The 27,148-nt window shown below is 42.0% G+C and overlaps 2 protein-coding genes across 3 annotated transcripts in view; both read right to left on the reverse strand.

The window, feature by feature from the left end:
* Positions 1-4,359: 4,359 nt before the first annotated feature.
* RPL37A (ribosomal protein L37a) lies at positions 4,360-7,290 on the reverse strand. Its single transcript, XM_065750552.1, has 4 exons — positions 7,210-7,290; positions 6,648-6,776; positions 5,588-5,670; positions 4,360-4,518 (listed from the first exon to the last, which is right to left on the reverse strand). Exons 1-4 carry the CDS (start codon positions 7,210-7,212, stop codon positions 4,455-4,457), a joined length of 279 nt encoding a protein of 92 aa, XP_065606624.1. The 5' UTR covers positions 7,213-7,290; the 3' UTR covers positions 4,360-4,454.
* Positions 7,291-10,859: 3,569 nt separating this feature from the next.
* The window catches only part of SMARCAL1 (SWI/SNF related, matrix associated, actin dependent regulator of chromatin, subfamily a like 1), a 34,241-nt gene continuing 17,952 nt past the window's right edge, over positions 10,860-27,148 (reverse strand). The window contains exons 9-16 of one of the 2 annotated variants that reach the window (XM_065750350.1): positions 23,753-23,893; positions 18,061-18,279; positions 17,170-17,240; positions 15,362-15,464; positions 14,114-14,296; positions 13,177-13,277; positions 11,547-11,643; positions 10,860-11,148 (exon numbers count right to left, since the gene is read on the reverse strand). In XM_065750350.1, the coding sequence (XP_065606422.1) occupies positions 10,948-11,148; positions 11,547-11,643; positions 13,177-13,277; positions 14,114-14,296; positions 15,362-15,464; positions 17,170-17,240; positions 18,061-18,279; positions 23,753-23,893 (1,116 nt within the window). In that variant the 3' untranslated portion in view covers positions 10,860-10,947. The remainder of the gene's footprint in view (positions 11,149-11,546; positions 11,644-13,176; positions 13,278-14,113; positions 14,297-15,361; positions 15,465-17,169; positions 17,241-18,060; positions 18,280-23,752; positions 23,894-27,148) is intronic. The other variant, XM_065750351.1, reaches the window with a different exon arrangement.

Here is a 27,148-nt window from a genome sequence, read left to right on the forward strand (position 1 = left end):
TTTTTTTCTTTCTTATTTCTCCATGCACAAAGAACATTACAGCTTCAGCAAACTAAGGTTAAAATCAGCTTTTTAATGACTGGCTTATTTGTTTCCCTTCTTCCCTCTCATGACTTGGATCTGCTCTGCATTTAAGGTTTTAAATGTTCCTTTTTATCCCAAATTCAATCCATTACAGTAAGAACAGTTACACATCCAACAGCTTGAATGGAAACACACACAGACACCAGGATCCTATCTTTAGGCAACCAGTTTGGCCTCACAGAATCAGAGAATGCTGATGCTTAGACAGAACATCTTGCATTTCAGTTTGTGCCCATTGCCTCTGGTAGACATCAGGACATCAGAGACAATCTCGCTCTGTGTTTAATCTTCTCCCTTTAAAGGTGAGGCCCAGTAGTAAGTGGTGACTCAGAGTAACTTTATTCAATGATAGAGCCAACAGCCCTCTTTGTCTACCACTTAGCATCTCCTGTGAAATAATATTTATTTGGAGGAGTCCGGTCCTCTCTTCACACTTTCAAAGCACTGGAGCAGTTCCAGAATTGCCTGAAGGAGAGAACAAAGCAGCAACTTGAAGGACATTTGTCTCAGGGTGGCCAAGGGCTGCAGAATAGAACGTTCCTCTTCTACTGTTAATCAAAGAAAGGGAGAAGAGTCACAGAGCAAATTCCTGCAACCAAATTCATGAGTCACAAGTAAGCAGTCCCTTAGGTGCAGACAGAGGTCCTTTAGAAAAGTCCATTAACTCAAGGATGAAAATATTCCATTTTGTTGAAGGAAAAAAAAAAAAAAGAAGTCATTATCAAGGGAGCCACATGATCTGTGAAGGACACTATCCATGAGTCCCCCACTCTCCAGACTGACAGAGCCATGCTGCAGAAATGAACCGAAGTCACAAAGCTCTGAGCAGCACACTAGTGGAAAAGGACAAAATCTTCACCCGGCCTGGATCACTCTTCCATCGTCTCAAATATGGCTTTTTCTGCATCAGAGGCTGCTCCTGGTTTTTCACTCTCTAGAACCCAGGCCATAGTGGGACAAACAAGCTCAGAGGCCCCACAGCTCAGTCTGCTCTGCTGCAGCTTCTGTGCATTGCCCTATGCAGCTTTGCTGTGAACTGCAGGTAGCACTCTGAACACGAGGGTATCTGACATCTCCAACCTGAACAGAAACATACTTGCAAAGTACATCCGTAAGATGTCTGAAGGCCAGAAGAGGATGTTGGATGCTAAGTAAAGCAAAAGAAATCTTGTACAGAATTCACATTTCAAATGCACAACTCAAAGCTTCAGCTGGTGTAACCTAGCAATAACGTGCCTGCAATTGCACAAAAATAAGAAACTCAGGCCAGCTGTCATTCTGCTGCCACAGGAAGAACAGACCATACCAGACCTATGGAGGAGTGCAGTTCCAATCATTTCTTTTGGGGAGACATTGAGGTTTTGGTGATGCTATGCTGGTGGCTTCTCCCTTTCTTTGCTTTTGTTGTTTGAGGTGCTATAGTAGCATTCCCCTGCCCTTTGCCTGTGCAGAGAGAGATGCTCAGCCCAGGCCTGATGTTCTGTGCATTTGTACAGGCACTGGCTCAAATGTTGCTTCTGCACCAGTATAGCACTGGAAGAAAACAAAAAGGGAGCACACAAGCTCCTTCATTTGCTAATGTGTTATTGAAAGACATTAAAACTACTATTACCATGAAAGGATATAGTTCACATTGCTAAAAACAGGGAGCAGAGAAAGACAAGGAAAGGGATATGAGGAAATGCATTCAGTTTTTCAGATGCACTCCAAAATCCAATCCTACAACTCACAGGAGTTCCAGGAGGCAGAGCAGAGCAGTGACACCAGGCTGATGAGCACCAAACAAAGTGTTTTGGAGAAACCCTCTCATGCAGTTCACATGCTCGGAGCAGCACTGCATAGAAAGGATAGAGGTTGTGTTGTGTTTTTTCTTTGGGGGGGATATGTTTAAAAAGAAAAAAAAAGAAAGAAAGAAAGAAAGGGCACAAACTCTGCACTGGGAAAGCCACACCGATGAGCTTGTTAACATTTGAAGAGAGTGCCTGGCGTGATTCCGTACACAGTTTCCTGCCAAGAATTTGCAAGAGGAAAGTATATTTAGCAATCCAAGGCATGCCAGAGCCTTGTCAAGAGAAAAAAAAACAACACTTTGAATATGTGGAATAGCAATTAGACATTTTCTAAGCAGCCATTTTCAAAATGCATCCAGGCATCTAATAAGGGCACCTGAGGCATATCCACAACTCTGCCACACTCCATGCCTCAAAAGACATTCGCTAAGGATCAAATAAGCAGAGCAAGAATGTGTTACTGATGGCAGCTGCTACTTGCAAAGCACTGGGGCCGGTTTCAAGCCCGTGGTTCCCTGCCACCCTGAGAAACTGGAAACACACAGTTTCTTGCTGTATCACTTTGTAGCATCCTTTGAGGAATCATTTTTCCAAAAGCTGTGACCCATGTGCATAGCTGGGAATCACGGAATCATTAAGGTTGGAAAAGGCCACCAAAGTCATCTAGCCTAACCTCAGTCCATCCCCACCATGCCCAATACCCATGTCCCACAGAGCCACATTTCCCCCTTTCTTGAACACCTCCAGGGACAGTGACTCCAGCACTCCCCTGGTCAACCTGTGACAATGCATTACTGCTGTTTCTGAGAGTAAGTTTTTCTTAATATCCAAGCTGAACCACCCCTGGTGCAACTTAAAGCCATTACCTCTTGTCCTGTCGAGAGGTGCTGCCTGTCCTCTTTGTGTCCATGTTGTGGAGAGGCTCACGTGCCACAAGCTCTTGGTGAGGCTTTGTGTCCCCAGAGGGAGTTGTGACCATCCAGGTGAGATGTGCAGCAGCTGAAAGCTGGAATAGTATGTGAAGTCAGACAGTCTTTTCTTGTAGGGTCTAACTGCCTCAGGAGAATCACTCAGTGCATCAGTCCTTCTTGTTCCTGAAGCATCTTGGAGGAGCATGGGGAAAGAGACCTGAAGGAGCCCAGGAGCAGCAGGCAGCCTCGGTCTCACACACACGAAAGCGTCTGACCCTGCAGCGAGGGCAACCAAGGAAATCAGAACCCACACTGGGACATGCCCTTTAAAACACCGTGCCCATCGCTTTTGACGGTCAGGTTCTTAAGCGAGGCACGGAGCTGAAAGGGAACAACACCGGATTCACGGCTGACATAACAAGATCTGCTCGGGCCGACAGCGCGCCCCGGCGGCAGCACAGCGGCACAACCCCGGCCTTCCACTCCCGCCCTGCACAGCTCCCTGCGGCGCGGGGAGGCAGCGCGTCCGTGCAACCCCCCGGCGATGGAGGTAGCATAGACGTATCCTCCCCGCTTCTTAATGAACTACTGCTCCGTGGCGGTTGGACAGACTTTAATCAGAAGCCTGGGCCTTAATTGCAGCCTCAGCATGAACGCAGTAATTACTGAGGGGCAGTGGCAACAGCCTCCCCCTGGCACATTAGTCTTACCAACAAAGACCATCTCATGAAGGTGGTGAACTACAGCATGAGAAAGGGCTCCAGTTCAGATCTAATATAACATTTGAAGACATCGAGTTCATTAATAACATGGTCTTCATTTATCACTTCCCGAAATAAATTCGACCTTAAGCTGCAGCAAGGAACCACAGCTATCTATTCTGCTTTTCTTCCAACAGTTACCAAAGTTATCCCCGTGATCTGTTACTGCAAAGTGCTGCAGCGACCACAGAAAACCTAGAACAAACCTGTGATCCCAATCCCAATCAAAACTTACCTGACAAATTGGCTGTAAAAAACAATCCATTGTCTTACACCTGATTGTTTGGAGGCAATTATTAACTCAAACAGCAGCCCTTACTCCAAGACTGACCGTCCTAGGAGTTGGCTCAAACTAAAGATAATGTTGCCATTTAGAATGTATGTTCAAGTTCCCTAGTCCATACATTTCTGGCCAGATCTCAGGGCCAGAAAGAACAAACCGATGACAGCATTTGCACAGGCTAATCTTGAGATCCACACACAACACAAAACACCGTGTAGCAGGCTCTGGAAAACTAACAGCACCAGACAGCAGAGGATGAAGGCTGCACTTCTACCATTTCAATGCCTCCCAATCTTGCAGCACGTGCAGCAGGAACAGGACAAGGCAGAGAGATGCTTCACGCTCTCTCTTCCCCCCTTACATCTGTGCACTTCACTAATAAGTTTGCTCTATGATATTCCTCAAGGCACAGGCATAAAGGACACATCGAGTTGTGGTGGGCTTCTTTAAACTATTTAAGTTTTCCTCACACTTATGTCTCCATGGTTATATCTATAAATACAGTACAAGAAAAACAAGATTAACCTGACTCCACTCCATATCACCTTTTATTGTTACAGGGACAGATCTTAACAGTGGAGAAAAAAAAAAAAGCACGTTTCACAGGGGGAACAGGATGCAACATCTACTGATCTTTCAGCTCTTTCAGTCTTCTGATTGCTGATTTGACCGTCACTGCAGAGGTGGTACTGAAAGAAGAAGCAGAGTCATTTGCACACTGCAGCAGAACAACCCACACCAAAAAGCACTAATAATTTCAAATAGCTGTGGCTTGATTGCACTGTCAACAGGAGGCTAACCTCTGATTTTCATTATAACAACGCCCCTGTCTACAGAAGCATACAACTTCACATCAACATCTCAGCCAAATTAGCCAGTCATGTAAGAGCAACACTTGTGTGGCTAATGGTGGCTTCTACCATAATGGGAGGGGTGAGGGAGAATTTAAATAAAGGGGGACATGCAAAAGTACCAACACAATAAGGATTGCAATATTTCAACGGCTTTCAATGGAAAACAAAACAAAACACAAATTATTTTAAGTAAACCTGTTTTTAACTACTGCATGTTTCTCTCAACTGAAAAGGCTTCTGCAGTAACCACAGAAGTGCTGCTTAAACTTTAAAGTAAGAGGCCAGAGTGTCTTCCCACAACTAAGATTTTTTTACAGTCAAGAATCAAGGAAGAAAAATACTCCCCTGATCAGAGGCATAATTTATTACAAGCTATGTCAACCAAGCAGCTGATTCCACTCTGACAGTGCCTGGAGGCACCAACCATCATTCCGTGCTCTTCTCCTTCTAACACTGCCAACAGAACAGATCCTTGTGCAAACAAGAGCTACAGTTTCCATCTCCAGTAAGAAATGCTACTAAAACAGAGGCACAAGAAGGACCACTTAAAAATGAATACTTGTTTCTGCATTTGCAGCTGCTTAAATTTATTTCATGATCAGGAAAAGATGCAGAGCTTGTACTTCTTTAATAATAAAGTAATCACTTGGACAAATCCTGAAGAGAAAGAAAACTTCAGAGATCCACCAAAAACAGAAGTAATGTAATAGATGAAATGCAGTAGCAAGTACTTTACACTCCAATCAAATGTTAACAATGAAGCTGAAACAAGAACCAAAAAATGTATTATCTTGAGACAGATCTACTTAATGCTTAGCAGATTATAATTAAGTAATATCTTAAAAGTTTTATTATGTTTCAACTGTATGAAAATGAATACCAACAGGAAACTTCATAGCCTTACTTGTAAGTCCAGGCACCACCAGCAACTGTCTTCATGCAGGATCCACAGTGCCAGATACCAACAGCCTTCCTCTTCATTTTGGTCTGTAATAAAACAAAGTACTCTCAATCAGTTGGAAAACAAGACAAAACAAATAACAAATTACATTAGTGCTAACAACTGATACTCTCATCCAGTGTGATGAATGACACCACACTGCTATTACTTGCTGGTTCTTAACATCCTAAGATCACTCTAAACAGGAAGCTCTAAACAGGACAGCATCTAAGCAGCCAAGTACCCAAATCCTTTCACCTGAGGAAGTCTTCATTGTCTTGTAAAGACAACAACAGGTTTGGCCTATGCCTATGTTGGACTCAGACAATTGCTTAAATGGTGTTGACAACATTCTTATCTTACTTCACTTGCAAAAGATGTTAAATAAAAATAAATAAACAATCTTTTTTACATTTCCAGTCAATTAAAGATATGTACTTTTTAGGCACTGATAGTCTGGACAAAGAAAAAGCTGCTGGGCCTCTTGGATTATCAAAAAACAGACTTAAGTAAATTGCAATCACACACATTATCAGACAAAACTATTACTGATAAATGTATCAGTAATTCAATCTCATCCAGGGTAACAGGGCACACAGACGAACATAAATAACAAATCAAAAGATCTACAGGTGAAAAAAAGGTCCCTTCCTCCCAAGTATGCTGTAAAGAAGAAAAGCAAAGCTCCAATCATGTCTTGACTATCAGAACAACACACATGCTGTATAAATTGTTAGGTCCTCTTACTAGACACCTACAACATAAGAGTCTGGCAACAGCACATTTATTTTGAGTAACGAAAAATGATTCATTTTCATTCAATCAACACACTGTATTCACCTGCAAGGTGTACCAAACCTTTTATCTTACAAAGGATTCTGCAGTAGTTGCGAGTTCACAACAAACTTTTCTCAAAACTAGCTGTCTTCTCAGTAGGAAAATTCCTGAAGCAACACCGACTGCACTTCTACCACTACTGACACCGTGATTTTTAAGGACTGTTGCAGGGAACACGATGCCTCACCTTGCCGCAGAAGGAGCAGGTATATTTGGCGTGTTGGCTGATTTCAATCTTCTTCACCATCTTCCTTAGGGACGCGCCATAACGGGTTCCATACTTACCCACAATCCCCACCTTCTTGGTGCGCTTGGCCTGTCAGGAGGCAAAACAGAGCCGGCTGCAACTTCACCGCCATCACACCCTCCTCGGCAGTTCCTGACACGGGCGCTCAGCAGTCAGAAGCAGTGCTGCGGACGACCCGCAGCACCTTCAGCACAGTGTTCTTCACTTAACTACAAGGGGCACGTTCTGCCACAGCCAAACCCGAGAACAGACGCCTCCCTCCCCAGGGCCGCTCCGAGCCGGGCCCGGCCTCCCGTTCCCCTCAGGAGCCGCGGAGGACGCCTTAGGGATGGGGCCCGCCCGGAGAATCCTGCACACGGCCTCCGCCCGGGCCTCCCGTGGAGCCCGCAGGCTGTCCGGTTCCCTCCCCTCCCCGCCGCCCCATCGCCGTGCCCCTCAGCCTCTGCACAGCGGCTCTATGGCGGATGGGGGCGGATAGGCCGCGGCGCGGTGCCGCGCTCACCATCTTCCTGCCCGGCGCCGCTACGGAGAGAGGAAGTCGCACTGCGCAGGCGCAGTATGAACAGTCGCGCCGGAAACCGGCGAGCGGAGACCGGACGTGACGCCGCATCACGTGACGCGCAGCGGGCTTGTCTGCCCCTGGGGGTGGGCTCTCTATGGTCGGTGGGGTAAGCTGTCCCGCGTTAACAGCATTGAACGCAGCCTGCAGCGGTATAGTGGGGTTAGAGCCACACGGAATCGATGTGCAGCAGAACGGGCGCTGCTGGGAACGCAGATGAGGGTCTTCCATCCGAGGGCAGCATAAAAGGAAAACCGAGGGAGCGAACCGTGGGGCTCCCTGCTCGCACTTGTCCGTTCCGCGTGCGGTTATGGGTGGCCGTGGCACAGACGGCGGCTCAGTGGGGTTTCAGGCAGCGGTATTTATATCTCTCTGTTGAGTCAAACTCTCGTTCCACATATCCTAGGAATATATTTGCCCTTTTCAGATCTTCATCACAACGATGACTCACATGACACGTCTTCAATAGTAGCATATTAAAAAACAATAACAAAAAGCTCCTCTTGCTGCTTTGTGATCGTTTTGGTGAATTGTCAGCCAACGCATCCAGGACAGAGGATCTACCACTGTTCTCCAGACTGCATCTGCAGTTAACATTTGCTGTAACACAGTATACAGTCAGATCCTTCACCTACCCTTACTGCAGGCAGCTCTGCCAACAGCCAGCTCCCTCAGGCTGCAGCCAGTCCCAGCACTGCCAAAATAAACATATTTCCAGGTGGCTGAGAATATGGTGAGGGCAGAGAAGCCCGCCCAGCTCCCATCCCAGAGCCTTGTCCTGGCTGTTACAGGCAGCACAGAACTTGCCCCGTTCCATTTATTTTAATGGACATTCAATTCACTTCACTGAGATCTGAATAATGAAAAAAATAAAAGCTATAGCATCTTTGATGGGCAGACATGAGCCCCCAAGGCACTGCATGTTCCCAAGCCTGCCTCCAGCAAGCTGCACACTATCTTGCACAAATTCTCAGCAGCAAGCCTTGGAGACCCCATCTAAGACTGCTGGCAGCATCCCAACAACATCATTGTATTAATGACAGACTAATGGTATAATTGGGCTGAGGCATGGACAGTCTTCTAACCCCGTGAAGTAATGACTAAAAGCACTTCAAGATTCTTCTCCCCTTTTTCATCAAGTATGGATAAACCAAATCTCAAGTGTACTTGAAGAGCCTTTGCAATCCTGCAGCAATCCAGCTGAGATTTTATGGCTCCTAACAAAGAAAGAGTACACCTGGCATTCCTCTAACAGAGCTGGGACTATTCAGTATATGGGTTAGATAAACTGAGTTTATGAGAAACAGAATTCTCCAAGGGCACTTTCAGTGGATTTCAGAAAAAAATATTGTTTTGAAGTAACTGAACCTTTACAAAGAAGAAGAGAATTACTTCTACAGGAGATGACAATGCGGTTACACAAATAATGTCTCTCATTTAGTAGGTAGATGGCAACATTTCTCACCCCTTACTCAAAACAACCTTCTCTTCAAGTGGAAAGATTGTGTCCTAGAAACAGATTAAATACTCCCATGTTCAAGAAGGAAGTCATTTAAAAGCATGCATTTGTCTCCTCTCCAGAACACAAGAAATGACGTTTAGCTTTCACTCTCAAATCTAGAGACAAAACATTTCCCACAGTTGGCCAATTACACCATCTTCAACCCTACACTTCTTCACCTGCACACACATCAAAGCACCATTTTTAGTCATGAATGAAAAGCAAATCTCTTCCCAGCACAACTGCAAACACAGCCTGCAGGGCATTTCCATGACGACACTTGCTGAAAATGGAATAATCAAACCCTTTGAAACAGGAAAAAATAAATCCCAATTATTATTGGTCTGATCCTGTAGCACAAACCTTCTCCTCCTTTGTGCCTACAATGGAAGGGAGGGCTTTTTGTCACTGCCTGGTACCCTCACATAGCTAAGTGTAGTCCCTGCACAGCATGTTAGCTCTTGCCCTCCAGAAGCACAATGTAAGCCTTTGGTTTGCTATTTCCCCATCCTTCACCAAAGATAATGGCTACAAACTGTTGTTAGCTGGTACCTCTGGAATTTTATCTTCTCATGTACAACCTGGTCACTTCTGCATAACACTAGTCCACTTCCAAGTGTCTTCCAGTATAAGACCAGAAGTGGGAAAGACATGAATTTAGAATTACATTACACTGCACTGGAAATAACACATACCATGAAAAGACAACGATGCACAAATGCCTGACAAGACCTGAGTCATTTGCCTTTACATCAAGCTCACAGTGAAAATGGCCTCCAGAATTTTTGCTGAGCCAGCACTGCAGCATAGTGGACTCAGATCACTCACAAGGAATAATGGTTGTGTCACAAATCCCTGAAAGGAACAAAAAGAGGTTTGCTTACATGGCACTCATGCTAAGATTCTGGGTCTGAGCAGCCTGGAACACAAACAGTAGGATAGAGACTACTACAAATGCAAAGCATGCAACTCATTCATTGTGTCAAACAGCAGCACTGCTTATGATATTCTCAGCATAAACTGCACAGACGTGTAAGAGAATAACAAGTCTTAACCAGCCTGAATGCCTTTTGGAAGTAGCTGCTGATGCACCTCTAAGTATCACGGGTGATTCCCTTCTGAAAGCTCACATTTTAGAAAGCATGAAAAAAGAAGCATTAATAGTCAGACCAAACCTCTGTCCACTGTAAGTATATATAAGTATATACATTTTTTTAAATCAATAAACAAAACAACCTCACAAATATTCCCACTATATCACGTCTTCTCAAGCTTAAGGTTCAAATGCAAGATGAAATTCTAAAACAGAAAAAGCTTGGGAATCATGAGTTAAAAAAATTTTATAATTAAGTTACTCAGTCCAGAACCAGCGTCCTACAAAAACAGAACAATCTGATCACGTTCCCCTCTCTGCACTCATCCATGGAAATAAGTCTTGAGCCTAATAGAAAACACATTCCCAAGTAGCCAGCATAATCTCTGTCAGTAAATCCAGGCTCCACCCTTCCCTGAGACAAGCACGTTCTGTGGAGCAGGTCCTAAGATTTAGAGAAATGAGGCCAAAGACAAGCATGCTCAGGCAAACATGAGCCTAACAGCCAACACACGCTTACTTGTGGGCCATTACAGTGCTTGGTTTCAAGGTACTGACAAAATTTCTGGAGTTCTTCTTCTTGCTCACCTCCAGAAAATATGAAGATCTGTCTGTATCCCTATTTCTTTTCTGCTCACTGCCAAACTGAATATGAGAGCTAGTTTGTACGTGACTTACAGAAGGACCAAATTATGCCTGTGAACCAACTCCTCGTAATACATACTAAGCTTTTTGGAGATGACTGTTGAAAGCACTGCAGTTGCTGATACACCAGTTCTCAGAATAGCTCTTCTATGTGGACAGACAACGGTTATCTGCTTGGTAAATAAAACAACTGTGGAAGCTGAGTTGCCAAAACAAAGCAGCATACTACCTTCCTATGTCCACTCAGACATCAGCAGCAAAGGCAAAACTGCAAGACCAGCAGGCTGCCAGGTGTGTGCTGCTCATCTGTCATGCTGTCATTCTTTGAGGTGAAACGCACAAGAGATACAGAAAATTGGAAGTATTTTATTTCTGAAAACTTAAAAACAATACTTGATTTTTAAAAATAAAATAATGTTAGCCACTTTTTGCTTTTTCTGTGTTACTCTTTAATAAATTCCTCAACACGCCGCTTTTTGGGGGAACTCACTGAACACCTCTCTTCTGTGTCCTGAAAGGCACTGTCAGAGTCAAACTCACAACAAGCATCAGCTGCTTCCAAAAATGCAACATCAGTGTCATCTTTGCAATCAGAGAAGGTCCTCTGGAAAAGTTCATAAATGGTCTTCTGCTTTGGATCTGGCTGAGAAATTAGAACAGAGAGAAGCTGTATATGCATTAACATATAAAATTAAAGTGAGAAACAAGCAAAATGTAATCTCCCATTTCCTGTTCCTTCCCAGCTTTACTAGCCAATACAGAATTCAAGACTAGAGGGGATTGGCTTCACTTGGGCAACTCAAGACCTGGCTGAATCTGAACTCTATACAAGTTCATATGCCATTACTTTCTGTCAGCGTAAGGTAAATATTCAAAATACTGTCATGTCTTTAATGAGAAGGAAAGAAGGGTTGGGAACTGTGGAAAGTAAATAAAGACATCGATTCTGATAAGAGTTGGACATTCTGGTCTGTGATATTAAAGGCAGAACAGGTGTAAAGTCATTCCTGGGGAGCAGTGACATTCTTTCAGGTCAGTTACCTTAGGATAATAATTAGTAGATTCAGCTGTATTGGAGAGATCAGTTTCTGAAAGCCCCGCTTCTCCCAGCACTTTGATTTTCTCTTGAATCATTGGCCTAGAAGAGATGAACAGTTATTACTGGAAGGAAGAAAATAACATGCAAGATTCCATGGTCCAATGAGAAAGATACTTCATAATTTACTATGTGAGATGGAAAGAAAAAAAAAAAAACCCATAGAAGGAATGCAAAGATGGCTTTTCTACCAAAGCTTGTTAGCTTCTTAATCTGTGCTGCTCTTGCTTAGGAAGGCTGTACGCTGCTCTGGGATATCAATTAATCCATGAAAGTATCAAACCAGTTTAAATAAGTAACGTATAAGAGGATGTGATTTCAGGCTGTAAGTACTTGGAGGAGTTGCATATTCAGGAGGGAAAGTAGTTGACTGTGGTAAAACTGTTGGTATGAAGCCATAATAAGAAAATGCAGTTAAAGGGAACCTTAACAGCTTATGTGCTGAGTCTCCAAGGCAAGCAGTAGTAATGTCTATAAACAGTCACACGAGCATTGCTGCAGTATCTCCCACTGTACTGCATGAGGAAGAACCCATCACCACCCCAAAAGGTCCAGTGAAGTTCTAACAGCATCTCCACAATGAACACCAAATATCCTTGTCTTTTTGTTCTTTTTCTTGCCTTTACATACACTGTCACTATCCTTTGAAGAACCACATTTCCTTCCAGCTAAGCATTAATGACTGCATAGACAGCATTCCACAAATAAAGGCAGAATTACTGTCATTGTATTTCTGTGAAGTGTAGGCGATGCATCAGTTTCCAGATCTCTGCATTGTAGGGTTTTAATTATTTGCCATCGTTATATTCTGAAAACTGGACAAGTTCATTTACCCCACTTGTTCCTTTAAATGAGGAGGTAATAAAGAAGTAATTTTGGACTTGAAATGAACCAGCTGGTGGATAATTTATTTTGATCATTTGCAGGTCGGTTCCCTTGCAGTACAAAGGATTCCCCAGATTCTCCACTTCCCCAGGGTGTCAAATTCCCTAGCCCCAAGGACTGCAGTGAGAGCTCAGACCCCATTTTACTCAGAGATGGATCAGTAGCATTTCTTTAATCTCTACCAAAGGGCTTACTGAAGAGCAAGAGGAAAGCAGCAGTGCAATCCTCTTTTACATCTCCCTGTCCAAGCGCTTCAACAGCTAGACTGCTCCTCAGACTTGATCCAAAATACTCACATCTGACTCATAGCCATCTCCAGTCCCTGGTGGGTACACTGGAATGTACTCAACATTTTACAGTACCTCAGCATCAGAACTCTCTGGACTATATCTAAGAAACTTCCTTGCCTTTACTTGGAAGCCGTGAAGGTTTTAGGCGCATCATCCCTCCTCAACAGCCCCTTCTTTGCCAGATAACTACTTTTATTTCTCCTGCTTATCACCCGCTTAGTTGTAACAACTGTGACACTGTGCTGATTGTCACCAGCTCACTGCAGCCCTAGCTAGCAATTGCTGCTTATTCCCTTACAGACTATGAAAATCAGCATGAATATTAAGCAACTTCTTCGTCACATGTGACACACTGAAATTGGGTAACAGGACAACCAAAGAGACTCCCTCTGCCTCTTACCATAAGAAGTCATCTGCTGTCCCTCTAGCCACCAGGTAGTGAACGTTAACAGAGCTGGTCTGTCCAATTCGATGTGCCCGGTCTTCTGCCTGAATCAAAACCTTTATGTAAAAACATTACAAAGGTAATCAATTGATAGCTCCAACATCCAAGGAATAACAAACACCAGAGAACAGGAAGATCTCCTTCCTTGTGCACTGTGATTACTTCTTGTCTGAGTCCTGCTAATGTCTATGTCCTTCAACAAAGACTAAGACAAAAAGTCATTTAATGCATCAGATTGACTGAAAGGCACCAAGCATTTTTCAAAAGATGCCCTAAACCCTCTCCTCCTACTGAATTTCAGTAATCTGGGGATGAGGGATGTAGGACTCACTCCCAGAAGATTGAGGAGTAGCATACAAACATGGAAAGAGATGCTTGCAGTGCACATGGTATGGGGTGCAACTTGTGTTGTTCACAGCCTAAAATCATTCTCTGCCAAATACACTGGTAATATACTGAGACAATACTTGAAATACAGAGCCCTTGTTCCTAGGTGTTTGCTGCACGATGAATAGTTGTTCAAATGTGTCTCAGATTCTCAAATTAAGGGAACTGGGTAAACAAACCAGGAAAACCTACACTCCCTCTGCTTCCAAAGGAAAGTGGGGGAGAGGTCAGCATTGATGGTGGACTCATTCACATCTTGGCTGAGCTGAGGGAGCTGTTGAGTGTTGTCAAGAAACAGCATGTTTTCCTTTCATGCCATGCTCTCCAGCCAGAAAACAGTGTAACCAGCCACAATGGTTCAAGCCCAAGGTTCGTAAACAAATAGCCTCCAGAGAGATAACAGAAAAACACTAGAGAAAGTTCCCTGCCCTCACATCTCCTCCCAAGAGCAAACATTTCTGCTGTCCAGGCAGCATCCAGCACCCATCCCCTCCAGGCTTTGTACCCCTGGATTCCAGAAGAGCTCTGCAAACACCACCAGGTCTGCAGTAGAAAACGTCAGGCCCATGTTTGCAGCAGTGAGGGACAGAACAGCCACAGCCTGTTTCTCTGAGAACTGGAACTTCTGGCACAAAGACTGCCGTTCAGCTGACGGTGTGGAGCCATCAATGCGGACGTAGCTGAAATGCTGAGAAAAGACAGAGAAAGATCCAACTTAGCAGCCTTTCCTGCCTTCTTTTTCTGCAATGTAATGGATTCTTTTCCCCTCCCCATGCCAGAACCAGGAAAGAAAAAATTGCAACTACAGTCTTTTTCGAAATATTCACAACTTCTAGGCACTGTAGCTCAACATATTACATACTTCTCTGCTAACACCACCTGGCTTGCCTCTGTGCCCACTGGTCCCCTGTCAGCCCTGAGCAACAGGAAGAACATCACCCAACAGGCAACTCAAGCACAGCAGAAAGGAAAATGGCTTAATAAAAAGATGAATGCTATATGTGTGTATATGCTACAACAGCTACAACCTTGCCAACCTCCTTAAGTCTTCCTCTGCTTACAACAGGAGGAGATGAGCTCCTGGAAGCATGAGGAGAGGCATCCAAGTTCACACTTGGATGATATAGGGCTGTAACTTCAGGTTTCAGGCTCCTTGCTCTGCTGGAGAACGCTGCCACAAAGCCAAAGTCACTACTGCCATTGTATTGTAAAACAAGGAATATTAACTTAAACCATCACTGACACTGCCTCGGTATGACCAAGAACTCTTTAGAGACATCCATAGAAACCTCTCACAACATTTCTGAAGTAAGAGAAATTATTGCTCAGGTATATCAGGTCGCCTTACAGTATAGGGGGTTCAAAACTCTAGGAGTACTACAGTTCAAAGGAAGGCAGCCATAGCTGGGCTTGGGGTGTTACCTTTTCCCTCTCTGAGGAAAGCTTGGAGGAAAAAGCAGAGATGGACACACAGGTTAACTCTACTCCAAGAATTCCCTCACTTCAGGGCAGATGATGGAGGTCAGTGAACAACACTGAACACAACAAAAGCCATTCAGCTAATTTGACGTGCATTCCCACGATGCTCTGCTCAGCTCCCCTGGAGAAGGGCATGCTCAGAAACACAGCAAGTACAAACGATCTCTGTCCCTAACTTCCATAAAACAGCTGACCAGCCCTAACTCTGGGGAGCTCTTAAACAGCTTTGAATCTGTAATAGTGATTAAGTTGAGAAAACTCAGCCGTAACTTACTTTCTTCTCCAGCTCTTCAACTATTGCATCTAGCACTATTTTGTGATGAGCAAACACCAGGAATTTATCTTTCCCACTTTCTAGTAACTCCAAGATGTATTCTCTATATTAAAGAGGGAAAAGAAAAAAAAAAGAACAGGGAAGTGCTGAGAGAATACAGTCTTTGCTCAAAACAAATTTAAATTAACTTTTTACCCGACTGAAACTAGAAAATAAGTTAACATAATACACTGCCGCAAACTGCAAGTATCAAGGCAAATCTCCTACATACTGGAAAAGAAATCCACTCATTTTCTTCACATCAGTTGGACAGCTGCCCACATTTATACTTGTTTATCACTAAGAATAAATTTATTATATCCTACTTGACTCATGGTATCCCAGACCAATAGGTATAGGTAAGTACCTATATTTTCTGACAATCCATTTGTCTTTGTGTATTTCTGACTTTTGTACAATCACAGATAACAAAAAGTCCTTATCTTCTCCAGAATAGTGAATAGTTGTTCCAAGACCAAGAACATCAAGTTCTCTGCTAAACACAATATAGCTCAGGTCAGCAGCAATTGGCAGAAAACACCAAAGAAGATTTCCAGCTATGTATTGTCTTCCAGCCAGCTCTCTTGAGATCTGTGGTGCTCAGATCCAAATTATATATCATTTAAGGAAGAAATTATTTTATACCTCATCTCCACATATTCAGTTACAAAGAGGCTGTTTTTTTTTTTCAATGACTCTGCAGAGCAGCCACGGAGGATATTGTCATCAGTGGTAAAACACAGGAGGTGTTAGTGGTCATAGGACAGTACCATTAGCTAGAAAGAACTGCACACTAGCACCTTACACAAAGTGGTACTTTAAATGCTATTAAACACCAGAAAAAGAAGTGGACAAGCTGCTATACCTCTCAGTGTTTGCAGAGTCAGGTAAACTGCACAAAATGTTTTTTTATTCAGCTCATATTTACAAATGAATATAAAAGGAAGAAACTCTACTAACTGTTCACTAACACAAAGAAGAAACTCCTCTACAGAAATAAGAGCTGAGACTCTGAAATGCAGTTCTGTGCCAAACAGGCAGATTTTGCAGCAAGGTCTGAGACTGTGGAATCACACAGTGCCCTTCATCTGGTCCTTACATTCAAAGGGCTGTGGAAAAGTAAACTGTTTTCATGTTATCAGCACTCTTATTAAAGACTCTAAATGAACTACAGCAACTCCTTTGCAGTCCCAGCAGAAAGACTAAGGATGAAAAGGCTTCAGAAGGCACAGAAGGACATTTAGAAGCACATCTGTGAGAGAAAGCATTTGATACTGAGGTCCAACGTGAGCTCTGTGGAAGCGCGGAGAACTTAGTAGGGGCTGTGACACCCCTGGAGAATGGTCCAACTAAAGCTCAGTCCATCTCATAAGCTTTCTGATTCAAGGTTCCTGCTGCAGCACTACTGCAGTATTTGATTTCTCAAATTCTGTTGATACTTTGAGTTTCATTACTCCACCCCCCCTTAAACTGAAATAAAGTCTGGAGCAGGGAGCTTGGTCCAAGTCCCTAACATCAAATAAATTTCAGTGGTTCAAGTGACACAGTTTAGATCCATATCTGGAATGAAATCAGAAAACTTGTTAATCCTAGGAATGCCAAGAGAAGAAAACCTTTAGTGTACTGTAATTAAAATCAATTTTTTTTTTAAGCTAGCTTGAGGCTATTCTTCATGTCCCTGCACGGTTATCTCTAAGGCATTGTTTTACTGTTCTCAGCAGAAAAGAAAATTTTACTAGTCAAGAATGAAGCAGTGGCACACAGCTTACATGACTGAGTGAATTTTAGCTTCTGCTGTTCTGTTGTAGAAGAGAAGAAGAGCTTCCTTCTCCTGTTGTTTCTGCAGAGAGAAGGAAAAACAAACATTAAGTCCCACAAATGCCTTCTCTCCTTGCTTACAGATCTAGGTTGGCTGCTGTTGCTGCTCATATACACTTTGCTAGGAAAAAATGAACCTAAAAATATAAAACAAAAGGAGATTGGATGGAGAAGTCTACTCACCACCGGGCATGGCAAATAGTCAAACTCATATTTCTGACACCTCCCTACCTACCTCCTACTCAACTCCTACAAGCTGGATGACAAGTATATCACAAATGCAGTTTTAGCTGATAAAGCACTTCCCAAATAAAATGACTAGGAACAACTCCCAAGTTATTACAGAACTGTGTTAAAAACTTATTTGCTAGCCAAAGAAGAAAAAAAAATGGCCAAAATACAGCCTTCACTTTTTTGACTACTTTTGTATTCCACAACTCATCTTCAGTAAAGCTGTATTTAAAGTCTGAATGGGATTACAAGGCAAAACAGAAGAGAAGAGAATGGCAAAAGAGGCACAAACAATAATTAGAAAGGACTAACAAGAAGAAAGAGAAAGGAAATAGTACTGGACACAAAAGGGACAAAGTACACCACTTCAAGGGAAAACAAAAAAATCTGTTTTGTGTTGTACAATACTTTCAAACTGTGACATCAGCAGCCTTCTGCTGTGCCCTCACATGGGGTACAGCTCTAACTTTTATTGGAACACAGACAGATTTTCCACTATTTTTTAATTCAATTTAACAAAAGAAGAGTTCTATTCCCCTCCTCCCCTCCCATAAAAAAAAAAAGACACCTGAAATACCAATGGCTCATCAGAAAAATCACTTCTGACTTACACTTTCATATCCTTTGGCCATTTTCTTTGCTTCAGCTGCCAACATAGCTTTGGTCTTTGCATTAATGCCTTCAGGAGCCACCACAACCATTTTGCGTTGCTTTGCTGGAAGCTGGGATAGCACATCTGATTTGAGACGTCGGATCATGATGGACTCTTCCAGTAAAATTTTCAGTTCAGCTAAGTTGGATGATCCAGAGTAGTCCCAACCCCACGGCATCTGGAAAAGATCAAAGCAGTTATCAGTGTCACACTTAAAAGAGACTGACACTTCTTGTCTGCAGGTGATCCAGCAGTGCAATAAGCTTTATCCAGTTTCCCTGGAGCTAAGAACTTAATGATTACTAGGAAAAGAGATGTGATGAAAATGGTGCTAAGACAGAAGGATACAAACTAATCCAACAAGAGGTTACTCATCAACTTCCCTTTCTCCTATCTACAAGTATTCAGGAAGGTACAGGAAAGATTATGGAAAAAGGTAGAGATCCCTCTCATAGCACTGTGCCTTGGTATTCATCCTCACTTCGCCGGGTGTTTCTGCCATTCACTTTGGGCAGGCCTACAGAACTGCAGTTCTGTGTACATTAATTTACCTCAGCTCTAAGCAGAGAAAAGACAAACATCTCCAGCAGCATGATCACAAGCATCCTTAACCCAAATGCCTTCACAGAAGTGTTAAACTTGTCTGTCATATCTAGTAAATGCTAAGTAAAAACTGCCTGCTTTCCACAGTAACCAGTTTCTTGACTCTGCCATTAACAGTTTTGGCTCAGAATTGAGCAAAACATAAATTTTGGCCCCAAATACATCACTCAAAGTATCATCTTCCCAAAGCATTAGCACTTCAAAGCTCCTCTTCATTTAATCCACCTTTATGTACTAGCCTCTGAACCTGCCCTATTCTCCAGCACCCTACACATAGACATCATGTATCTGTTCAATTAATCTCAGCTCATAATTTCTCCTACCAGTAGCCCCACAGCCACTCATTTGTTCCCTTGGGAAGCTAAGATGACAACCGTTACACTTTTCCAAATGAAGCATCTTTCAACAACTTGTATTCAGGCAGGAGACAAATAAGGTTTTAATAATTATGTAAAGGATAGAGGTTTTTTTTTTTTTTTTTTTCCCTGAAGTTTCACAAAGATAAAGCTACAGTAATATGAAAACCAAATGGTGGTGAAGAGGATCTTCCTCAAAGCTCCAATTTCAAGTCTTGCTGAGAACATCACCAAAATCCACCAAAAATACAAGCTCTGATTCTCCAACAACCTAAAGCAACCATAATGCACGTATATATCCTGAACTGTCTGTAAAAGAGATGTGAGGGACATCAGCACCAACCCCTTTAATCTGCTGCTCTTCTCTCATTGTATCATCTTAACTGTTAAAATAGATTCAACTTGAAAAAAATCCATATTTCCTTTATTTGCCTGCCCCAAGAGAAATCTACTGTAAAGTGGTATTTGAAATAAAATAGGAAAAAGCTCTGCAGCATTCACTGCACCCTCTATCTTCCTGTAGAAAGGAGGAGACAAAAAGGTAATAATATTAGACATGAGGTTAACCACATCACTTACTGTATTAACGGATGGTGCCTTGATGGAATGGGGACAAGAACAGGTCATGAGATAGAAAGGGGAGGAATCAAACAGGTCACAAGCAATTAAGACCTCTCTCAGATATTAAAACAAGTATTCTTATTTCAGGTTGGGACATAACAGGACAGTCTGCAATTCTCCTGCCATACTGTGGTGATGAGAACCATTAATTAACTACAGATTCTGGCACCTGTGGTCACCATTAAAACTCATTTGACTTAATGTATTCCTTACATAATGATGGTACTTTCTGATTATCTGTAGTAGGTTCATTAAAGCTAGAAACAATTCAGACCCTACATATAGAACCAGATTAGGTCCTGTAGAGCATGGAATTTTGTCTCTGAAAACAACCCAGTGGTATTACCTAAAGGTAATAAACCCACTTGGTACTAAGCTAAGGCTCCATATTACTGCTCTGCTTCCCTGAAACCAGGGGTGCAATGCAAGTCCCTCAGGACCAGAGAAAGCTGGCTCAAGTTTGGCTGGGTTCATTAGCTTTAGACATGCTGTGTGACAGCTAACAGTGCTCAGCCCCAAGTCTCTGTGCCCTCCTTCTGCACTGATTCAGAATTCTGACACAGTGGAATAGATGCGCAGAGCCAAGAAGGAGCAGGTGCTGCACCCAGCTTGGTCACACTGCTCAGTGCTCTGGCAGTGAATGAGCAGGGATCAGTGCTGAGTGAGCAGCTAGGCAAGACCTTCTATGCAGCCTGGACACTCTACACAGGCTGTCACATTCTATTCACACAGCCCACAGTCTTCCAGTTTTCATTGCAATCATGGACGAGTGATGTGTGTATTTTAGATCCACATAACACAATTCATTTCAGAAGAGTAACACGATCGTGACTGGAAGAACAAGGCAGAAACAGAGCAAATACAATTATCTACTGTCATATTAAGAAGTATACAGAGGCAGAATGGTACTTTCAGATTACTGGCTTTCTTTTATGATGACTGGGTTGCTGGAACAACCTGCAAACAAGAAAACATACTAGCTCTGTGCTGTACCTAGTTAACAATAGATAATTATTCTTGGAATTATTAAAATGCTTTATTGTGTACTACTATGAAAAAAGAGAGGGAAAAAAAAAGGGATATTTATTTTGCCAAAATTCACATCTGGCTTTGATCCATAACATTGCAGAACAAATGCATCTGTGATTTTCTTACCAAAGTGTTACAGCATTTTACATGAGTCACTAAATACACACTTAGCAGAAGCTGCCAAACTCTTCAAAATTCAGAGCACGTGCTCAGATAGAAATTATTTAATATTTGCCAACATCTCCAAGTTTGAAAAATGAATTTGCAGCACATATTTTGGGAAACAGACCTGTGCTATTTTGTAAATAAACAAGTGACATTTCACTTGCTACATTTTAAGTGTATAGATGCTGGGAGGTTGAATTACAAAATGACAAACTTTTATATCTTTTCTAATCACACTTGCCAGGTACCTGCCATTTTCTGTTAAGTAATCTCTTCAAATGGAAAGTTGTCAGGCTTTAGTTTAAAATTGAATGGTACACAGATTTGTCAGTTTTTCCTTAATCAGATTTATTACTAATACCAAAACATTTTTACACAGCACCTTTCATTCTGACAGATCTCCAACAGCTTTGCAAAACCTCTCTGATTCTAGGCAATTCCACCTCCTTTATAGGACAGACACTTTCAGGACAAAAAGAAGAACCTATTTGAATAATGACTGCAAAAGTATAACGACAGTTCTTCAAAAAGGTTGCAACTCAACACAGTCTCAGGTTAGAGTTGCAGAAACAAACATGAGGGACACACTACAATCACCAAAGCACCTTTCAGTTTACTCACAGCTGAGAGATCCAAGGCAAGTGAATATGCAGTAGTACCATTTTTAACTTGGCAACTATCCACATCCCTTCATTTCCAGCAGTCCCATTTCTGCTCTAAATAAGCAAATTCTTCCTAGGTTCACTCTATCATTTATTGACATTGACTGTAGCAAAAGCATCCCAGGAGAGCACTGAGAAGACCAGTAATGTTCAACTGTCTAGCAGAGATGGGTCAAAAGGAAATGAAATTGTACTAAAAACCCTACAGAGGCTTAGAAGAGAAACTGGTACAGACTGTGACCCCCACACTGAATTTTACTGTAGGCTGAAAACTCATTTATACAGAATACACTGCTACAACCTGGACTGTGCAGAACAATTTTATTTCTTTCATCCAATTACACATCTTACCTGAGGTCCATATGCCTTGTAATAGAAGTAACAGTAAGTCATGCTGAACTTCACCCTCAAATGGTTTATGAAACTCCAGACCTATTTAGACCTGCAATCCAACCTTCCTTTTTACTGCAGAAAGCCAGTAAGATTAAACTGCATCCCTTCGTTTCCCTCTAGAAAGCGTGCTGGACACTGTTCAGACAGGAGTCTCACAGCAAAGATAACAGAACTCAGCAGAAGAGCTGCCCTCTCCCTCCCTCTGAGCTCTTCATCCATACAACTCCTACGATGGATGAAGAAATAAGAACTTTCTATCCTCTTCCAGGAAAGCAGTGCTTTGCTAACATGAATGCTGTTATCTTCTAGAACTCATGCTCTGTATCTGTGATTCTGCACATTAAATGGTCTTTCTGTAATCAGTGATACCAGTATGATCAATATCAAAGCCAATGAACTGCTCATCTATCTGGTACATCTGAACATATACACAACAGCACTAAACTAGCTACAAAAGCTGAAGTTGACGTTCAGATCTAGGACAAATGGACTTGTCAACTTCTGATAGAACTGCAAACTGACACAAACTTAACATATTCAGCTACATCAAAGTAAAAAAAAAATCTGTAAGCACATCAGTGCCCTACAAACAGATATTACTATTTTTATGGCACACACTGAACATTTACATTCTGCAAATATTTTTGAGCATACACATGGTCATTTGGCATTTCCAACCACTCTGCTGAGATAAAGTTATTGTCCAGTCTTAGACAAGATGAGACACAAGAATGGCTTAATTGAGAATAAAGCAGAGAGAGCAATTTTATGCAGTAAATGCCCTTTCTCACACTGCCAAGCCATTGTAACTTGTACATGCCTGTCCTGGAGAAGCTGGAGAGCTAGCCAGAGAGCAAGCCAGATTAGAAGGCTCCTGACCCAAATCAGAACTCAGCTGTAACTTTGATTCTCCTCTTTCTATCTATGCAACCAACACTGAAGACTCCAGAACCTTGCTGTTTACCAGGCAGAAGCAACAGCTCTGCTTAGCAGTGTCTGCTCCAACACACACAGTAGCCTAAGAGGGCTACTCAATGTCAAGGGCAGTTGAGTCTCCTGCATATCAAAGATCAAGTCAGAATCCTACCATCACGATTGCAACAACTAACTTGCTGCAAAGCCAAATTCTTGCAGTGGTTGCATTTAGTGACTCGCCCAAAACCACTGAGAGCAGCTGACAGCAATAAGAGAAGTTTTAAAGGCATGTTGGGGAACACATCCATTTCATGAATTAGCTTAGAATGGAATAAAAAGGTGGACTACAAGTCTTTATTTCCCTTTTTTTAGAAAAGAAACAAACAAACAAACTTCCTCCTACCAGGAGGCATTACATCATTAAAATGTAGGCTAAATGTAATATGTAAAATATTAAAAAAATAAGCCTTGCATTGTTAAAACAGTCACTAAACAAGACAATAAACTGCTTTTTAATCAATTAATCCAATCCTATAGCTGTTTAAAATGACTACAGCCACTCTACCCACTTAGAACTCTTAGCAAGTTCTTGTCAGAACAGTCTCTTTCCTACAAAGCTACAGCCTCTTTAGCTTTTAGCTTTTTATTTCCATGCCCTCTCAGGGCAGAATTTGTCAAGAAGCTTTGCAGCCTCTTTCTCTCAAGCCCATTTTTTATTTGCAGTACTTACTGATTCTAAGGTTGAGAGCTCTCAAAAATACCACCGTGGAGCAAGAACTTTTCAAAAAGTAATATCAGAAAGGGAAGGGAAGGCAAGAAATAAGCACTCCAATTAAACAAAAGACAATAAAATAAAATGATGTTTGTAGAGTCCCACCATCATTTCCCCACAGTCCCTCTGGAGTACCTTCTTTGCATCACAGTAGCGGAGCGCAAAGGTGTGGAACTGAGGAAAGAAGCCTGGCTGGACAGCTGCAATCTGTGTGTAGAGCTCTGCAGGCCGAGACATGGCAGGGGTTCCCGAAAGTAAGATCACTCTCTTCGCAGCCTGGAAAAGCAAAATGGGACACCCCTTATCATACAGCTCACAACATAGGTGACTCCTGCAATGAGGTCGTCCACGGCCCCAGAAGAAAGCCCCAGAGCCACTGTCCTAGCATCATAAACAGAAAAGAGTTTCTTTCAGCCTTCACTTCCGGAAGGCTCTCAAGGACAGCTCTTAAAACTTCTAGGAAGCAGGACAAACTGTATCATTTCTTATTCATCATGCACATCCTGGAAAGTGGTATCAATTTTTATGACAGTTCTTTCCGAATTGGCATTTACGCACAAGACGCGTTAATACCTTATGTCTGGCTCAACATTTCATCTGGCATTAGGATGTCACAGGAGCACGACATACACTCCTCTCAGGTACATCTCACCTCCAAAATAAATTCTCTTGTAATAAGCCTGCCACAACAAGCCATAAACAAACTGTCTTACTCACAAAAGCAGAAGGGATCTAGAGAAGTAGATTTTTTTCACGTTTTTAGGGCATTTTCTTCTTTTTTTTTTCTCCTTCTTAATTTAATGAGGAAGGAGATAAAGATGATGCTGCCTGAAGAAGGCTGCCCACCTAACAGTCATTCTAAGTTTAAACACAGCTTCCTGGATCCTAAACATGAGGTAATCAATAAGAAATCACGTAGGAATACTGTAAACAAAACAAACAAACAAATCAAAGTGCTTTGTATGGGATACAGGAGGGAGGGGTAGACAAATTAAAAAAACCCACACAGTAATCTAAAGTAGGTGCTCACCAAAAGTGAGGAAAAAAATAACTACACCGTAGGCATAAAAGCCTCCAAATGCATTTCTACCCTCTGACATTCAGTGTTATCTAATTCTATTATTGGGTGAGACCGATGAATTTCTGCTGCTGTAAATTCACATATAGTAGTTAAATTACAAATGCCTTGTAATTTCCTGCATAGTTTAAAGCAGGTTCATTAAAATAACAAAGAGATTCTTGAGTGACATCTGTACCAGCAGCTCATTCATATTTAAATGAAAAAGAAAATGAAATTCTTTTATCATTTCACTGAGATCTACCAGTCACCCAAATCTATTCAAGCTGATTCATCCACTCACCAACCAAATGTGGTGGGGAAAAAAAAATAGAGTTCACAGATCAGCTACCGGAAATTAATTTCAAGACTTTATCAGATACTTATATACAGGTTGTAATCAAGGTGGGACTTGCCTTCCCCCTCTATTAAACAGATTAGAAGGAAACGTGATGACTGACAGGATCACACAATTCTCACAAATCTTAAGAAGAGCAGGATATTGATCACACTGAGTAAGAAGAGGTATCTAACTTGCTGACATACCAGAAAGTGTAAGTCCACACAAGGCAGAGGTCCCTACACTACTCAAAAGAGGAAAGGGTGACAGTCAATGCTGGGAAAAAGACAACAGGGAGGTCACACACACTTGCAGAAGTCAGCATATCAGGGTCAAGATGAATGGGAGGGGAACAGCACAGCTGGGATATTTCCAAGCAATGTGTATACATAACAGACCAGGAACATGCTAAAAGCAAAATAAAACCACCTGTGTTGAAAGGTCTTACACTCCCAAGGCTCTTCCTCCATGAACAGTGCTCCTCAGGAGCTACACAAGGCAAGGTTGGAATGCTAATTCCCTGGTAGTTACAACACTTGGTTGGTCTCCTTGCTCCCCTCTTAATCCCAAAATAAGTATCAAAAGGGGAAATTCAGAAGTTACAGGTTATGTGAATTCTAAACATGTCCAGCTGTTGCTTCTGTCTTTGCATCTTATTTTTGAACAGAAATGGTATCTAATCACCGCAAGCACTTGCTAAGAGTTGTGATGCATCTACAATTAACCATTTTAAAATATCAGGAGAACTGAAAAACAAATAACTTAAAAAGAAAACAAACCCATATTACTTAAGCAACAGCTGTGAAGAAGTTAATTCCAGAAAATAGTGCAGAACACAGGTGGTCTGACTCATTATCCAAGAATCCCATTCAGTATTAAAAACCATAATAGAAGGAGCCCAAGGGAGAGGGGAAAAAAAAATTCCAGGCAGACAAGGTTTCAAGTGTTGAAGACTTACTTATATTCTGGGTGAAAGAAATATCTTTGATTCACAGTTCTTTTACTATGTGGCAATTCATTTTGAATACATGCCAATAAAGACTTGCTCCTGCAAATCCTGCAGAGAAGTCTCTGTTGATCACTGCTTACTCTTGTCTCCTGATGAACCTTCTGTAGTGTCAAAAAGTGAGAGTTTACCCTTTTTCTTCCAAGGTCTATGAGAACAACATGGAATAACAACATAGAAGATACATTCACAGTGACAAACAAGGACTTTTCAGCAAAGAAGAGAATTGTCATCAATCTCTAGGCATCTCCACACATAATAAAGAACTCCAGCTACTATTTCTCATGCAGGCAAGAAGACTAATCTTGACCAGAAGTACTCCCTGCTCTCTCTGGTTCTCATCAATTCTAAGACAATTCTTACAGCTACTTTCCTGTGAAATTGCTTAAAGCAAACCTGACAATGACTTGTCAAATCATTAACACTTGCTCTGTAGACCTGAGTAACACAGAACAGTTGTAGCATTGCATCACACACAAGGCACCAGCAAGAACGATTGTCACAGCTGTGATAACATTTACAAAAATTACTTTTGAAAGTTGAATAACTGATTAAGCCTGATGGCACTTCAGAGCTTAAAACTCAGCATCCAACTGAATGGAAGGGGGAGTGGTTAATGAGTGGTGTGGAGTGTTATGCCACATAACTGAACATGCAAAGAGCCTCATTAACATACAATGACTGTCTCTGTTGTAAACAAATTTCACAGCATGAGCTCTGCCATATGCTAACAGACTTACTCTTTAAAAGGAAAAAAGTTTGGCTGACTCTGGTTCTATAATTACTTGCATCCCCAATTTTTGCTTACTTTGTCATTTTGAACTGCTTAGCTAAAAACGCGTTACCCTGTGAAATTAGAAATCTGATAGTGGCCATAATGCAACAGGGATAATAAATGTAGTAGAAGATTTGATAACGGGTAAATGTTGCAGCTGTTATGGGGAGTCTATTTCTGTACTTGGGTCAGTGTTCTGCACTTTGTAAAATGATGTGGTCATTTCAAAAAATATAAATGCTTTTCTGTATACTTAAATGACTCCCAGACAGAGAACTTCTCCCAAATGGTGACAAACAGCTCTGACTGAACCAAATTAACTCCTCGCTTTGAGAATCAGCTTCTCTGATTTC

The sequence above is a fragment of the Cyrtonyx montezumae genome, unplaced genomic scaffold, assembly GCF_038088225.1.
Source record: "Cyrtonyx montezumae isolate F1298 unplaced genomic scaffold, pur_monq_1.0 scaffold_7, whole genome shotgun sequence".
NCBI classification, from domain to species: domain Eukaryota; kingdom Metazoa; phylum Chordata; class Aves; order Galliformes; family Odontophoridae; genus Cyrtonyx; species Cyrtonyx montezumae.